We start from the raw sequence: 16994 nt of genomic DNA, 5'->3' as shown, positions 1-16994 counted from the left end.
AGACAGAGAGAGAGGCAGAGGGAGAAGCAGACTCCCCGCTGAGCAGGGAGCCCGATGAGGGACTTGATCCCAGGATCCCGGGATCACGACCCGAGCTGAAGGCAGACACTTAACCAACTGAGCCACCCAGGCGCCCTGATATTTTAAATGTCTTGAGAGAACTTTGCATTCCTAAGCACATAACATCAGTTAATATCTGTTACTCACTTAGCTGTGTTATAGTTAGTAGTTGGTGTGTTTCTTTTGCTACATTTGACTTTTTTCAGGACAGGGACTATGAGGTATCCCAAATCCTCATAACTGCAACTGTACTTACATGAATGCAGAGCTAAAGTCCCATCACAAGCTGAAATGTAAAAATGTAATTATAAATTCAAGAGAGATAAGATAGAAATATTTAATAGTCTAGGGGCGCCTGGGTGGCTTAGTCGTTAAGCGTCTGCCTTCGGCTCAGGTCATGATCCCAGGGTCCTGCGATCGAGCCCCACATCGGGCTACCTGCTAGGCGGGAAGCCTGCTTCTCCCTCTCCCACTCCCCCTGCTTGTGTTCCCTCTCTCACTGTGTCTCTTTCTGTCAAATAAATAAAATCTTAAAAAAAAAAAATTTAATAGTCTAGTGGGGGAAAAATCTGGAAAATGCCCATGGCTGAGATGCTACTTTGGTACACTGGAAATGGAAACTATAGGTGTTGCTTACTTTTATTAATAAGACCCCTAAATTTTGCACTAACCTGACATGTCACTAGCATTCTTGCTGAAACACTAATCAAAATAGCAGAAAAAAGTTATTTTAAAAAGAAAAGAGAATAAAATAACTAAATATAACTCAAAAAATCTTTCTCCAAAAGAAACCTATTTACTAATAAAAGCAAAGTTATTTACAGTAAGTATATTTATATAAAACAAAGTAAAAAGAACCACAAAAGACCCCAAATAGCCAAAGTGATCTTGAAAAAGAAGAACAAATCTAGATATGCTCCCTGACTTCGAGATACAGGACAAAGCTATAGTAAACACGACAGCATGGTATGGCATAAAAACAGACACTTCAGTCAGTGGGACAGAATAGAGACCCCAGAAATAAACCCATGCTTACATGGTCTAATTAATCTTTGACAAAGGAGGCAAGATTATACAATGGGGAAAAGAGAGTCTCCTCAGTAAATGGCACTAGGAAAACTGGTCAGCTACATGCGGAAGAATGAAATTCAACCACTTTCTTACACCATACACAAAAATAAACTCAAAAGATACCAAAGACCTAAACGTGAAACCTGAAACCAAAGAAGTCCTATAAGAAAATATAGGCAGTAATCTCTGACATTGGCCTTAGTAACAATTTTTCTAGACCTGTCTCCTCAGGCAAGGGAAACAAAAGCAAAAATAAACTATCAGGACTACATCAAAATAAAAAAATTTTGCACAGTGAAGGAAACAATCAACAAAAAGAAAAGGCAACCTACTGAATGGGAGAAGTGATTTTCAAATGATACATTTTTTTTTTTTTTAAACTTTATATACAGGGATAGAGAGAGTGCATGCGAGATGGGGGGTTAGGGGCTGAGGGAGAGGGAAAGAGTATCCTTTTTTTTTAAGATTTATTTTACTTATTTATTTTTAAATTTTTTATTTGTCAGAGAGAGAGAGAGAGAGTGAGCACACAAGCAGGGGAAAGGGGCAGGCAGAGGGAGAAACAGGCTCCCTGCCGAGCAAGGAGCCTGATGCAGAACTCGATCCCAGGACCCTGGGATCATGACCTGAGCCAAAGGCAGAGGCTTAACCAACTGACCCACCCAGGCACCCCAGATTTATTTTAGAGAGAGAGTGCGTGAGCGCTGAGCAAGTGGGGGGAGGGGCAAAGGGAGAAAATCTTCAAGCAGACTCCCCGCTGAGCATGGAGCCCAACGAGGGACTCAATCTCACAACCTATGAGATCATGACCTAAGCCAAAACCAGGAGTCAGATGCCCAACCAACTGAGCCACCTAGGTGCCCCGAGAGGGAGAGAGAATTTTAAGCAGGCTCCATGCTCAGCGCAGAGCCCAACCCAGGGCTTGATCTCACGACCCTGAGATCATGACCTGAGTTGAAATTAAGAGTTGGACACTTAAGTTACTGAGACACCCAGGTGCCCCTAAAATGATATATCTAATATCATCAGGGAAAAGCAAATCGAAACCACAATGAGATATCACCTTATACCTATCAGAACACCTAGTAACAAAAAGACAAATAGCCAGAGTTGGCAACGATATAGAAAAAAAGAACCCTCATGTACTGTTGATGGGAATATAAACTGGTGTAGCCACAGTGGAAAACAGTAGAGAGGTTCTTCAAAAAATTAAAAATGCCATACAATCCAGTAATTCCACTATTGAGTATTTACCCAAAGAAAACAAAAACACTAATTTAAAAAGATATATGCACCCCGTGTTTATTGCAGCACTAATTTACAACAGCCAAGATATGGAAGCAACACAAGTGTCCACTGATAGAGGGAGAAAGAAGATGTGCGTATGTACACAGACATACACATACACACAAATGGAGTATTGTTACTCAGCCATGAAACAGACTAAGATCTTGCCATTTGTGACAATATGGATGGACCTAGAACATATGATGCTAAGTGAAGTAAGTCTGAGAAGACAAATATCATATGATTTCACTTATATGTGGAATCTAAAAAACAAAACAAATTAGAAACAGACTCATAAATACAGAGAACTGGTGGTTACTTAGGGGAGAGAGATGGCAGGATGGGCAAAATGGGTGAAATGGCATGGGAGTTACAGGCTTCCAGCTATGGAATGAATAAGTCATGGAGATGAAAGGTACAGCACAGGAATATAGTCAATGGTACTGTGATCGATGCTAACTACACCTGTATGAGCACAGCATAACATACAGAGTTGCGGAATCACTACTTTACACCCGAAACTAATATAACAGTGTGTCAACTACATGTCAATTAAGGAATTTAAAAAAGCAAGGTAAAAAGTACATTTGAAAAACTGCTATTTGAAAATAAATATATATCTTTATCATTTTCTCCCTTCTTACCATGATGGATTTCATATTCTTTGGTTCCTTGTCCTTTAAATACTGCTAGACATGGCTGAAACACATACAGATTACTACAGATGTCTGGTGCAGAGGAACAGTCAAACTTACCAACCTAGAGAATTCAAATTGATGAAAACAAAATCATACGCATTCATTTTTTTAAATATTCATAAAGGAATGACATTGCTCTAACAGTTTCTAAACAGAAATTAACTGGCCATGAAAATAAAAGATAGAAATAATTAATTTACATTTAACACTGAAACTCAATTTTAGTTAAGGAAAAAAAAAAAAAAGCCTTTTAGAAAGTTCAAAAACCTGAGAAAATTTTCCAGAAAATAGGAAGTTGTTTAAGAAATCCACTCTTTCGGGCGCCTGGGTGGCTCAGGCAGTTAAGCGTCTGCCTTCAGCTCAGGTCATGATTCCAAGGTCTTGGGATTGAGCCCCTCATTGGGCTCCCTGCTCCAAAGGGGGCCTGTTGCTCCCCCTGCTGTGCTCTCTCTCAAATAAGTAAATAAAATCTTTAAAAAAAATTCAAGAAATCCACTCTTCTAAAAATATAGGGAATATTTATATAAGCTTGGAATGCGGGAGAGAGAAACGTTTTCAGACCCTAAAAGCAGAAATAATAAAGCAGGGCGCCTGGGTGGCTCAGATGGTTAAGCGTCTGCCTTCGGCTCAGGTCATGATCCCAAGGTCCTGGGATCCAGTCCCACATCGGGCTCCCGGCTTGGCGGGGAGCCTGCTTCTCCCTCTGACCCTCTCCCCTCTCATGCTGTTTCTCTCTCGCTTGCTTTCTAAAAAATAAATAAATAAAATCTTAAAAAAAAAAAAAAGAAATAATAAAGCAAAGCCTGACAATTTCATACACTGTAAGGGAAACAGCATAAAGAATATTAAGAGGGAAATAATAAACCAAGAACAAATATCTGAGGATTTCAGAGGATCCACTAAGAAATAAAAGATAAATATCCTATCAGAAGAGAGAAAATGGGCCAGAGACAGAAAATAGAGAAAAATCATGATTTGTTAATAATCACAAAAAAACTTTTTCAACCCCACCAGGAAGCAAATAAGTGAAAATGAATATTATTAATATATCACTTTTGGCTTATTAGAATGGTTATTAAAAAATTGGTAATACCATGGCTGGCACAGGTGTGGAGAAATGGTTACTGACATGTTGTAAGAATATAAAATGATATAAACATTCTGGAGGACACTGGTAATGAGGACAATTTAAGAAAAAACAACCTTGGTTAAAAAAATTCTTCATATTGCATTTTTAGAGTATGTATTCTTGATATAAAAAATAATGCAAATGATGTTAATAAAAGAGGATTTGTTAAACAACTATGGTGTAACCATATAGTGAAATACTACCTAGACTTTAGGGAGGATGATATCTCTAGGATGATAATATCTATATCATATGTGTTTAGTAATGTATTTAATATATTTATATATATGTATATATTTACCATCATCTCTAAAGACCAAGTAGTGCTTCATATACATATATATACATCTACATATATACATATTCGTATACACAACACACACACATATATATATACACATACACAAACTAGCATATAAGAAAATATCTGATATTGTCAAATGGATAATTCTACACAAGAGAATACAGCAGTTCCCCCCTTATCAGTGGTTTCACTTTCCACAGTTTTGGTTCCCACTGGTCCACCTGTAGTCCAGAAGCATATGATTCTCCTTCTCAGGCACTCTCAGGTCAGGAGTAGCTAACACCACGTCACAGTGCCTACGTCATTCACCTCACTTCATCTCATCATGCAGGCATTTTACCATCTCATATCAATTTACAAGGGTGAGTACGGTGCAGTATAGTAAGAGACCATTCTCACATAACTTTCATTATAGTATATTATTGCAATTGTCCATTTTGTTATTATTGTTAATCTTTTACTGGACCTAATTTATGAATTAAACTCTATTATGGATATGTATGTATAGGAAAAAAACAAGTATATATAGGGTTTGGTACTATCTGTGGTTTCAGGCATCCACTGGGGGCCTTGGAACATTTCCCCTGCAGAAAAGAGGGACTACTGTATAGTGAATCCATTTTTTGGGGTTTTTCTTTTTGTTTTTAAAGACTGATTTATTTTAGGGGGAGAGAGAGAGATAGAAAGAGAGAGAGAGGGCGAGAGCAAGAGCGGGGAGAGGGGCAGAAGGAGAGGGCAAGAGCAACTCAGACTTTACACTACTAAGGGCAGAGCCGGACATGGGGCTCAATCTCATGATCCAAGACCTGAGCCGAAACCAAGAGTTGGACACTTAACCGATTGTGCTACCCAGGCGCCCCTATAGTGAATCCATTTTTATTAAAAAAGTTCATAAATAAAGTTACAGGTATGTCTGTTATAATGGCCATTACAATATGCATTTATGTACACACATATCCCTATGCCCACATACTAAAACATATGCAAAAAAAGTTTAAAAAATTACACAGTAAATTTATAGTAGGGCTATTAACAGTTGTGAAAATACTAAGTATTTTAATTTGTTTTTGTGCTTATTTATATATCCTAATTTTTAAACTATGAGTACAAATTATTTACATAAATAAGAATTTTAAAAAGGTATTTTTCTATGGTATGTCATTCCAGAAAACTGTCTGATACAGATATATCAGATGGCATCTACTAAAGAGAAATGAAAGTTAACTGTTTTCAGATATCACTGTAGATTTTTAATAGAAAAACAAAATCACAACAGAAGAACAAAAGCACTTAGGGGTTTCTTAACCTAGAATTTCAAATAAACATTTTTATGTTACCTAAAATATAATTTTATATATTAAATTAATAAGAAAGCACACTAGCAGAAGGCTAGGCAGAATGCATTTTTCTTACTTGAATATGTTCATTTTTAAGTAGAGTTTTTAGTTTCTTCAACTCAGGATCATTGGAATTTTCATGTTTTCCAAAATTAAAAAATATGAGCCACCGATGATGAGCCAACCGATCCTTAGAAGTGATAAAAATAATGTCAGAATCAAGAAATTCTAAGGGTTCTATTCTTTATTTCTTTGACTTAAAGTTAATTTTAGCCACCATACCCATTACTTCAAAATACTGCCTAAAATTCAGACCCATTTATGCTTATATTTTGTATTTCTTTGGAATAATGCTATGTAAATCAATCCTATATTAAAGGCTAAAAATCACTAAATTATAAAATCCAAAAGCAGACAACTGTTCCAAAAAAAATACATAGTTTTAATGATATATAGCTAAAAAGTTGGGGGTAGAGAAGTAAGCTTTTTCAGGTTTAGCAGAGTTGGATAGGGATATAGACTTAGCTCTGGGATCACTGAGTAGAAAAGAAAATGATTTTACTACAAACTGAGTATTTCTAAAGCTGCTTCTTAGTTCTCAGTGAACAATATAAATAGTTCTGTAAGCAAGAACATAAAAGTCCACATAAGATCGAAAGCTGCTTTGTGATCAAAATCTTTTTTTTGACACTCCCACTGAGGCCCCCATTCAGGACTGGTTATGTTGTCTTGAACTCCAGACCCACCCTAAAGTTGCAACTCCAGCAATTAGACTTTAACCTAGAATAGCTAACATATATACATTAATATATAAAATCCTCTGAAACTGCTTTCTAGTGATGAATAAAACAAATGCTGATTTTAAAATGTTAAGACTTGAAATGTTACCAACATTTACTACCATTTATTATTATTAACAGAAATATTACCTCTAGTGTGTTTGCCGAAAGTAGTTCAAAATCTGGAAGATTATGCATTATTTCCAAATATATTTCTTTAGCATCCAATGAATTAAGGAACTAAAATAAGAGAATCATATTGTAATCTTTTAATCAACATCCATTTGTGTCTTTTTTCCATAGAACTCTCTTAAGAAAAAAAAATCACAAAAGTTAAAAACAGTTTTTGAGCTATTTATTCTAAATGTTTTTTAAAAAGTATATTTTGGCAATTAATAAAAAATTGTGTAACAGGGCTGTTTCTTAAAAATATTGATGTAAAATTAAAACTTCATTATCTGGAATTTTCTTTTAATTGTGGTGTGCATTCTATAATAATCCTCACAATAACCTGGAGTAACCTCTGAATTATTGGGGAAAAAACTGTATTATGTTCAGAGCAACTTTAATGCTCATCATGTTTTGCAGAATGCCAATGCTTTACAAACTTTTAAAAGAATTATTAATTAAAACACTAGACTATTTGATGACCCAAGACACTGCATACCCTAACCAATAACTAGTAGGAATTCAGAACTTATAACTGGAAAATTGGAATACTCTTTATTATAGAGGTTTTCAGAAATAGAGTCCAAAAACCTAAGCACCTAGGGGTTTGGCAGAGTTAAACATCCTGATAAAGACCTTATCTTAAAGGTTTAAAACACAAAAGTGAAAAAGGCACATCTCCTTTCTAACAAATTTCCTTTATTTCTGTCCATATTTTATCTTTAGCATATTTTTCTCACTCTCCCTGCTCATGTAATTCTCAAAGAAGCAGGTGTTAACAACAAAGAATAAAGTAATGGTCACATCAGGAAAATGTATTTGGGGGTTGACAAAACAGAGTTTAATTATGAACCACCTATGCCTGATCATTCAGTATTACTTGAAAGGCCTGAAACTCCATTAAAAACTTATAGCAACTTCCATGGTATTCAGAGCTTAATTGTGCCCAACATGAGAATAACCAAATGGAGAGAAACAATGGGTATAACGTAAGAATAGAAAATGGTTTTTCTTAAGTTTCTATTCTTAAAACTTGTTTTTGTTCTTTTTTCTTAAATCTTTAGCATATTGTTAAAGATCTATATGAAATATTTTCTGTTACCAAAGGGCTTAAAAGGCCCAAAGTACTACATGCCATAGTACTACAGGTCATTGACATCAGCCACATTTATTAGAAAGATTTTATTACATACTCCTGATTATTTACTCCGGTTCTAGTGGTAGAACCTCATTATAAACCTGTTTGTCATAGAGTAAAAGTAAGAGTAGTTACACTTACAAAGGATACTGTCTAACCTCTGAATTTCTTCCTTCCTCCCTCCCTTCCTCTTATTCTTTATACACAGAACATGTCCCCTATAAAATGTACATGTAAATCACTTTTAAAAGGTGTAATGTGGTGAACATTTCTCAATTATAGAACATACTAAATCAGCTGGGACAATAACTCTCTGCCTCAAAATAACCTAATTATAGCACCCAGAGTTTTCTTTATACCTATTGCAAAGTTACATACCTTTTTGGGGGATTACCTCCCAATATGTGTTTGGGGAGACAGCGTTTTAACAATTTAATATAACTCCACTATATTACAGTCACTTCACAATGAATCAGTTTATTACAGATTGAAATCTTTTTCATTATCGATGGAATACAAAAAAAAAATACTGGGTACTTTTTTTTTTTTTTTGGGCGGATAACCACAAAATTACCCTTGATAGTATACTGGGTTTTAGAATAACATTAGGATATGAATGGTGTAAAATGCTGTTGTAAATAATACATCCCAAAACAATGGGGCCACACTATAATGATTCACTATACTATAATGATTCACTATACTATGTGGACTTTTATCTACTTTTCTTCCCAATTACCCAGTACAATTCTGTCCACAGTAAGGGCTTGGTAAATAAATGTTTGCTGAATATACTGACTAGGAAAGAGCGAAGAGATGGATCTCCTCAAATGGATGTCAAGTATTACAACTGGAATTTACCTGGGAAAGAGAGCGTTTAAGGAAGACATAAACTACATTAAGACATACAAATAAATGAACTCACATTCCAACAAAACAAACCATTAAGCAGAAAAAACTGCCACTGGAATAAACAAGGCACGATTTGCCAACAGCGAAAATGGAACGGACTTTCAGAGATAACCAAGATGTTTATATTAGACCGTACCTTTTCTCACCCAATTCAGTTTGAGGAGACCAACAGATGTCTTACTTTTCTAAAAACTTGAATGCTTTTAGAAGCGACAAGGACCATTCAATTCATCACTCCCTGTAATTACACTTCCAGTATTACTCATTTATGTCTCCTAAGATTGCATCTGAGTTTGCAGTTTTATATCAAAAAGCAGAAAGATCTCACTAAAATATGAGACTGTAGTACTGAAGACAAGAACTTCTATTAAGGGAACAGGCATGCTCATGAACTGTGGGACAATATAAACAGAAATTTTCTATAGGGGCAATCTGGCAAAACAAACTGAAATTAAAACTGCCATGGCTATTTCATCTAAACAGGTAACTAAAGAAGTGCACAAAAATGAACAAACAACATTTTCATTACAACATTACTTATAATCATGAAAAAGTAGGTGAGTTAAATACCAAGGAGGACTGATTAAGTAACTAAGTATGTCACATTTAGTGAATGGATTGTTACTTAGGGATTGTTGATTTATCTATTTATGTGTATGTTTAGCTCTAGCAGATAGCATATAATATACATAGGCACTATATATAGTGTCCACTTCTGTGCCAGATAATCTTCTAGGGATTTGAGATATAACAGTAAAAAATATTCAAACTTAAAAATGCATTGTGGGAGAAAAATAAAAATACAAAGATAATATATTAGTGTATATTATAAGGTGATAAATGCTCTAGTAGCGGTAGAAGTGGATTTTAGAAAGAATTTAATGACAGAGCCACAGATTCTCCCAATGTAAGTTATAGAATATAAGAAAAAGAAGAGTCAACAATGACTCTAAGGTATTTGACCTGAATGATAAAGGATGGATTTTTTTATCAGCTGAGATAGAGAAAACTGTGGGCAGAGCAGATCTATGGGAGAATATCAGCGGTATAGTTACGGAGATCTAAGTTTGAAAAATCAGTTAATATCCCAGGGGAGATGTTGAATAGGCAGCAGAATATGTATGTCTGGAGTGGACGTCAGAGGTCCGGGCCAAAGACAGAAGTGGAGAGTTGTCAGCATGAAGTCATAATTGCACGTATATGTAAGTAGAGATCTGGAAGAGTATTTACCAAGATTTGATGGTGCTCATCTGTGGGTGATTTGGATTTAGAAGAATTTTGCATCTGTCTTTATACATTTCTATACCCATGTATGAATTTCTATAATGAGTATGTGTTATCTTTGTCAACATCAAGAAAGCAGAATTAAAATACAGAAATAAAAACTAATGAAAGTTTGTCTTTTATTATTTTCTTTTGAGGTTTCCTAGGAACCTATTCAATATCCCATTATTTATCTTAGCTCCTTGATAACTAGCTTGAACCTCAGTCTCCTCATTCACAAAATTAGGGAGATGAACCATACAGATTTCCAAACTGAGTTTACAACCAGAATCTAACAGGGTGGTTTAAAAAAACAAATACTGAGTCCCAGCCAAATGTACTAATGATCTACATTTTAACATTAGAAAATATACACATAAATGGAAACCAATGAAAATTCATATAACCTAAGAATGTTTCCCATACTTCTGGGTTGTAAAGGGTAATAGTTTCTACCATTATAAAATAATCCTTACAAGCAGATCTTACCATTAAACAGAATCCCCAAAATTAAATACTTGTTCTAAATAATAACATGTTTATTGTAAATGGATTCATTTCCTTGTTCACTGTTTATAAAATGATGTATTATGTTTGAATGTATGTATTCACATATATATAAAGAAATTAGTAACTCATACCAAAACACTGCTTTTCTCTTTGTTACTTAAGGTGGCTCCAGGAGGAAAATAGGCAGTAGTACTTGTTGTAATATCCAAACTTTTACAAAGGTTGTCCTGGGTGGCACAGTCCATCCATCCTACATTAACAAGACCATCCTACAGTGGAAAGAAACAAAAAACAGGTCATGTGTTGAGTAAAAGAGAAAGTTAAAGGAATTTAGCTTTATTTAGAAACCCCCAACTTTTCTACTGTAAATTTAAAATGTTTTTTAAAAGTTTACACAAAAAATAAATGATGCAGATAAAATTGGTCTAATAGATATAAAAATTTTACCTAATATATGCAGAAAACATATTTTTGAGCACACATAGATCTTTCACGATTTTCATAACTGATAAACTCCCAGGCAGCAAAGGGAGCTCCAATGAGTGTTAAAGTATCAACAACATACAGATTATATTCCCCAACCTTAGTATGATGAGAGCTAAATATACAACAAAATAACAACAAAACAAAAACAGTAAGAAATAAAGTTTGGAGGTGACACCAACACTAATATGTACCTCTTTGATTAAAGAAGAATTCATAATTATATTACAGGATATTTAGAAGTGAACAACAATGAAAGCACCATATGTCAAAATTCTAATTAGTTAGGAAGAAAAGTTTTATAGCTATGAATATATTTATCAAAAAAAAAAAAAACCTTACAAATAAGTGAGTTAAGGAACTACAAAGAAATACTTAGAATCAATTCTTAAATGTCTTTCTTAACATGGCCATATGGCTTTACAAAATAATTGATGCTTACCAACATGCCACTGAGCCTGAGTCGTGTCTGTGAAGTCAAACAATCTAGAGAGGAAAAAAAATTATGACATAACTTTAGCTTTATTAAGTCTGTACTTTCATTTGCCTTCCCCCCCAAACTACCATGTTGACTCTAAGGCAACTGACTGGACTCCACTGGTAAATAGTGACACATACACTAGGTAGATACTGAGGCCAAAATCTCATTCCACACACACAAACACACATGTACGCACGCATGCATGCACATATTTTCCCATTTTCTCGCTAGTTTCCCAGGATTTCTAGCTAAAGGGAATCTCTTTAGGATCTTCCTCTCAAATCTCTGCTCCTATCAACAATCCCCTTGATCCAATGAGATCCAAGATCTCATAATTTTGCAGAAATAAAATGTAATGGCTCTATCTGATAAAAGTATATAAAGAATCTTTAAATTTAAAATACAACACAGTCTTTTACTTAATTTTAATTCCAGTAGTTAACATACAGTGTTAGTTTCAGGTATACAGTACAGGGATTCAATAATTCTATATAGTACTCATCATAGCAAGTGTACTCTTTAATCTCCATTACTTTTTTCACCCATCCCCCCACCCACCACTCTGGTAACCGTTAGTGTGTTCTCTATACTAAGAGTCTATTTCTTGGTTTGTCTCTTTTTCTGACTGACTTATTTCACTCAGAATAAAAGTTTTTAGATCCATCCATATTGTTGCCAATGGCAAGATTTCATTTTTTATGGCTGAATATTTCATTATATACATATATGCCACTTCTTTATCCATTCATCTATTGATGGACTTTTGGGCTGCTTCCATAATTTGGATATTATAAATAATGCTGCAATAAACACAGAGGGATATAGATCTTTTTGAACTAGTGTTTTCATATTCTTTGGGTAATTACCCAGTAGAGGAATTACTGGATTATATGGTAATTCTATTTTCAACTTTTTGAGGAACCTCCATATTGCCACAGTGGCTACACCAGTTTGCATTCCCACCAACAGTGCATGAGGGTTCCTTTTTCTCCACATTCGCACCCACACTTGTTTCTTGTGTTTTTGATTTTAGTCATTCTGATAGGTGTGAGGTGTGAGATGCTCAACATAACTCATCATCTTTCATGTGTGTTGGCCATCTGTGTGTCTTCTTTGGTGAAATGTCTATTCATGTCTCCTCCCCATTTGCAAATTGGATTGTTTTTTGTATGTGTTGAGTTGTGTAAGTTCTTTATATATTTCCCCATTCCATACATTGCCTTTTAGTTTTGTTGTTTCCTTTGCTGTGCAGAAGATTTCTATTTTGATGTAGTCCCAATAGTTTACTTTTGCTTTTGTTTTCCTTGCCTCAGGAGACATATCTAGAAAAATGCTGCTATGGCTGTTGTCAGAGAAATTACTGCCTGTGCTCTCTTCTAGGATTTTTATGGTTTCAGGTCTCACTTTTAGGTCCTTAACTTCATTTTATTTTTGTGTATGGTGTGAGAAAGTGGTCCAGTTTCCCCAACACTATTTGTTGAAGGGACTTTTTCCCACTGCATATTCTTCCTTCTTTGTTGTAGATTAATTGACCATATAGGCGTGGCTTTTTTGGGGGGCTATCCTGTTCTATTGATCTGTGTGTCTATTTTTGTGCCAGTACCATACTTTTTTGATTACTAAAGCTTTGTAGTATATCTTGAAATCTGGGATTGTAATACCTCCAGTTTTGTTCTTTTTCAAGGTTGCTTTGGCTATTTGGGGTTTTTGTGGTTCTGTACAAATTTTAGGATTATTCTATTTCTGTGAAAAATGCTATTGGTATTTTGATAGGGATTGTAGTAAATCTAGAGATTGATTTGGATAGCATGGAGATTTTAACAGTATTTTTTCTTCCAATCCATGAGCATGGAACATCTTTCCATTTGTTTGTATCGTCTTGTTTCTTTCATGTTTTATGGTTTTCAGAGTATAGATCTTTCACCTCTTTGGTTAAGTTTATTCTTAAGTATTTCACTACTCTTGGTGTAATTCTAAATGGGATTATTTTCTTAATTTCTCTTTCTGCTGCTTCATTATTAGGGTATAGACATGCAACAGGTTTCTGTATATTGATTTTGTATCCTGCAACTTTACTGAATTCATTTATTGGTGCTAGTAGTTTTTGGTAGAGTCTTCAGGGTTTTCTTTACTAAGTATCATGTCATTTGCAAATAGTCAAAGTTTTACTTCTTTCTTACTGATCTGGATGCCTTTTGTTTCTTTTTCTTGTCTGACTGCTGTGGCTAGGACTTCTAGTACCATGTTGAATAAAAGTGGTGAGAGTGGACAGTCTTGTCTTGGCCCTGATCTTAGGAGAAAAGCCCTTAGTTTGTCACCATTGAGTATTATGTTAGCTGTAGGTTAGTATATGGCCTTTATCATGTTGAGGTATGTTCCTTCTAAACCTACTTTGTTCATGAATGGATGTTGTACTTTGTCAAATGCTTTTTCTGCATCTACTGAAATCATATGGTTTTTATCTTTTCTTTGCTGATATAAAGTATCACATTGATTGATCTGCTAATGTTGAACCACCGTTGCATCCCAGAATTAAGTCCCACTGGATCATGGTGAAATGATTTTTTTAATGTATTGTTGAAGATTTTTGCATCTATGCATCTATGTTCATCAGAGATATTGGCCTATAGTTCTCTTTTTTTGTGTGGCGTCTTCTGGTTTTGGTATCAGGATAATGCTGTCCTCATAGAATGAATATGGAAGCTTTCCTTCCTAAAATACAATACAATCTTAAAATAACTTCTTCACCATTTTCATGAAAATCCTTAAATAGGAATGCTAGGATACAATGAGACAGATTTACAAGCAAGGGAACTGTAGTACCACAGAGCCTATAAAGAGAGGTAAAATCAATCTACCTGGGGTGAAAAGTAAAAGAATGTCAGAAAGTTAAAAAGTTTTTCTTAATGTGTGGGTGAACAGAAATCTGTGCATTAGGCCAAAATGAAACAAACTCCCTCAATGATAGACTAATTTAAGGGTTATTTTTGCTTGAAGGCAATACCTTCCTAAGATGGGCCTTATGGGATAGGGTGAGTGGTTGATTTTAGCTGTAAGGCAATTCGTTCTCAGTTCAGCAGCATGAAGTTGATAGGTAAAGTCCGGGTTAAAGACCCATGTTGGGATTAAACATATGAAAATGTGTTAATGAATTGGGGGTATTCTGTAATAAGGGGGCTGATTTTTAACCAATCTCATTGTTTGAACAGAGTTTAATAGTTTGTGGTTTGGTCCCATAGAGTATTGAATTCTCAAATTAATTTACTCGTGGAAAGGTTCCTAGAAATGGAAAATTGTCATCTTCAAATATCTTAAAAGGCAACATGTATACATTTTTGATATGTTAAGTATGAGACAAAGTCCATAATACCAAAAAAATTATTTTGGGAGGGTTACATCTGTCAGCAACTATTTTTGCAAACTGCCAAATACACCTGTGGTTACCTGAAGGTACTAATTATAATGAGAATTATTATGCTGAAAAACTTGTCCACCAAAGTCATAAATGAATTTTTAACAAATTAATAATTTTATAACTTAGGTGTAAATTAATAAAAAATGTAAGTATTCATTAAATAAAAAATTGTAATTGAATATAAATTGTAGCATGAAGTACTGAATAATCAATTATAGTGGCATACTTAAGACTGACAGCTAGTCAAAGGGTACAAACTTCCTGTTATAAGATTAACAAGTTCTGGGAATGTGATGTATAGCATGGTGATAATAACCAATAATACTAGATCATACACTTGAAAACTGCTAAGAGAGTAGATTTTAAATGTTCTTACCATGAAAAAGAAAAGGTATTTATGACAGGATGGAGGTGTTAGCTGATGCTATGGTGGTAATCATTTTGCAATATGTAAGTGTATCAACAGGTTGTATACCCTGAAGTTACATAATGTTATTTCAATAAAAAAAAATCTCAATAAAAAAAAAAAGACTGGCACCTAAAAATTAAATATCTTGGTTTGTTCATCATAACAAAATAACAAAATTACCTCCTCCTTTGGAACAAAAAGTGATCAGCCAGCCAACACCAGCAGCAAAAGCAGTTTGTATGGAGTTAACAAAATTTCCTTAAAAGAAAATAAAGCAAATTTCTGATTATTATTGGAATTCAGGAATTCATAAAAATCCTCCTGAAGTATATCAAATTCCTACATTGATTTTCCATTGTTTTCATCATCTAAAATCTAAATTCATTATTTCATTAAGAAAGAAATTGGTGACGGGGCGCCTGGGTGGCTCAGATAGTTAAGCGTCTGCCCTTGGCTCAGGTCATGATCCCAGCATTCTGGGATCGAGCCCCGCATCGGGCTCCCTGCTCAGCAGGGAGCCTGCTTCTCCCTCTCCTTCTGCCTCTCTCCCTGCTCATGCTCTCTCTCTCTCTCTCTCTATCATTGTGTCTCAAATGAATAAATAAAATCTTTAAAGAAAAAAAAAAGAAAGAAAGAAATTGGTGACTAATTGGTAACTAAGGCCCCTGTGATCTGAGCTTTGTCTACCACCGTACCCCACTGCCCATCTTTTTGTTAGATTCATGGCGAAGTACTGCTAGTTTACCAAGTTCACAGTGATCTCTGAAGGCTTCCTCTTCATTTTCATGACAGATTGGGTCTGACTTCATTCAAAAAGTATTTTCTAATCCTTCCACTTTTCCCCATCTGAGTTCTTTTATATTCTTCACATTTCCCTAAGATTGCCTCTATCATAATAGTTACTACACTGCATTAATGGTTTACTAATGCCTTCCTTCACAGACATAACTTATATTCAGTGAATGATGTGAACATCTTACTAGATGTGAATACTATCATTTCATGGGTATCAGAGTATAACCCACCTAAAGTCATTTGATCAATCAGAAGTCTAAGATTAGAGGAAAGAGTTTTTAAACTTAAATTACGCTAGATAGGCAGGAATTGACTGCCATACAGTACAGTTATGAAAGCAATAAAACACTTGGTTAACTAAACATTCAATTGCACTTTGAAAGCTGCCATTACACCTAGCATCACATTGTATTCATTTCCCACATCTTAACTGTTTTAGTTTCTATACAAATATGATTCATTTGTTATAAATACCAACTATTTAGCAGAGCTCAGGAAAAATCACTAAATTCCCTTCTAAAAAGATACTTTAAAAATTTCAATATTATAACCAACATTTTAACACTATTACTGAAAAAAAATTAAAATACCAAATTCAAAGCATCCTTGAAAATCAAACAAATGAAGAAAATAAAATTACCTGTCCATAATTCTGTCACAGTGCTTCTAACATGCTGCATGGCGAAACTCACTAAACTTTCCTTTGATCTGTCACCATGATATTTCACTGCACCCTATTATTTTTTTTTTATAAA

The 16994-nt window shown here is 34.7% G+C and overlaps 1 protein-coding gene across 4 annotated transcripts in view; it reads right to left on the bottom strand.

Moving 5' to 3' along the window:
* DNAJC10 (DnaJ heat shock protein family (Hsp40) member C10) overlaps positions 1 to 16994 on the bottom strand; it is a 54554-nt gene that overhangs the window by 19604 nt on the left and 17956 nt on the right. For 3 of the 4 annotated variants that reach the window (XR_010410240.1, XM_064586788.1, XM_045868401.3), the window contains exons 7-13: positions 16880 to 16973; positions 15625 to 15702; positions 11582 to 11625; positions 10788 to 10925; positions 6816 to 6905; positions 5963 to 6076; positions 3063 to 3177 (exon numbers count right to left, since the gene is read on the bottom strand). Coding sequence is in view for 3 of the 4 variants with exons in the window: in XM_064586788.1 (XP_064442858.1) it covers positions 3063 to 3177; positions 5963 to 6076; positions 6816 to 6905; positions 10788 to 10925; positions 11582 to 11625; positions 15625 to 15702; positions 16880 to 16973 (673 nt within the window). In the remaining variant the exon portion in view is untranslated. The remainder of the gene's footprint in view (positions 1 to 3062; positions 3178 to 5962; positions 6077 to 6815; positions 6906 to 10787; positions 10926 to 11581; positions 11626 to 15624; positions 15703 to 16879; positions 16974 to 16994) is intronic. The other variant, XM_064586787.1, reaches the window with a different exon arrangement.

The sequence above is a fragment of the Mirounga angustirostris genome, unplaced genomic scaffold, assembly GCF_029215605.1.
Source record: "Mirounga angustirostris isolate CCGP_5_RB_7025 unplaced genomic scaffold, mMirAng1.0.hap1 SCAF_3, whole genome shotgun sequence".
Lineage (NCBI taxonomy): Eukaryota > Metazoa > Chordata > Mammalia > Carnivora > Phocidae > Mirounga > Mirounga angustirostris.
The sequence above is the reverse complement of the archived record's forward strand: the minus strand, read 5'-3'. Positions and strand labels throughout refer to the sequence as shown.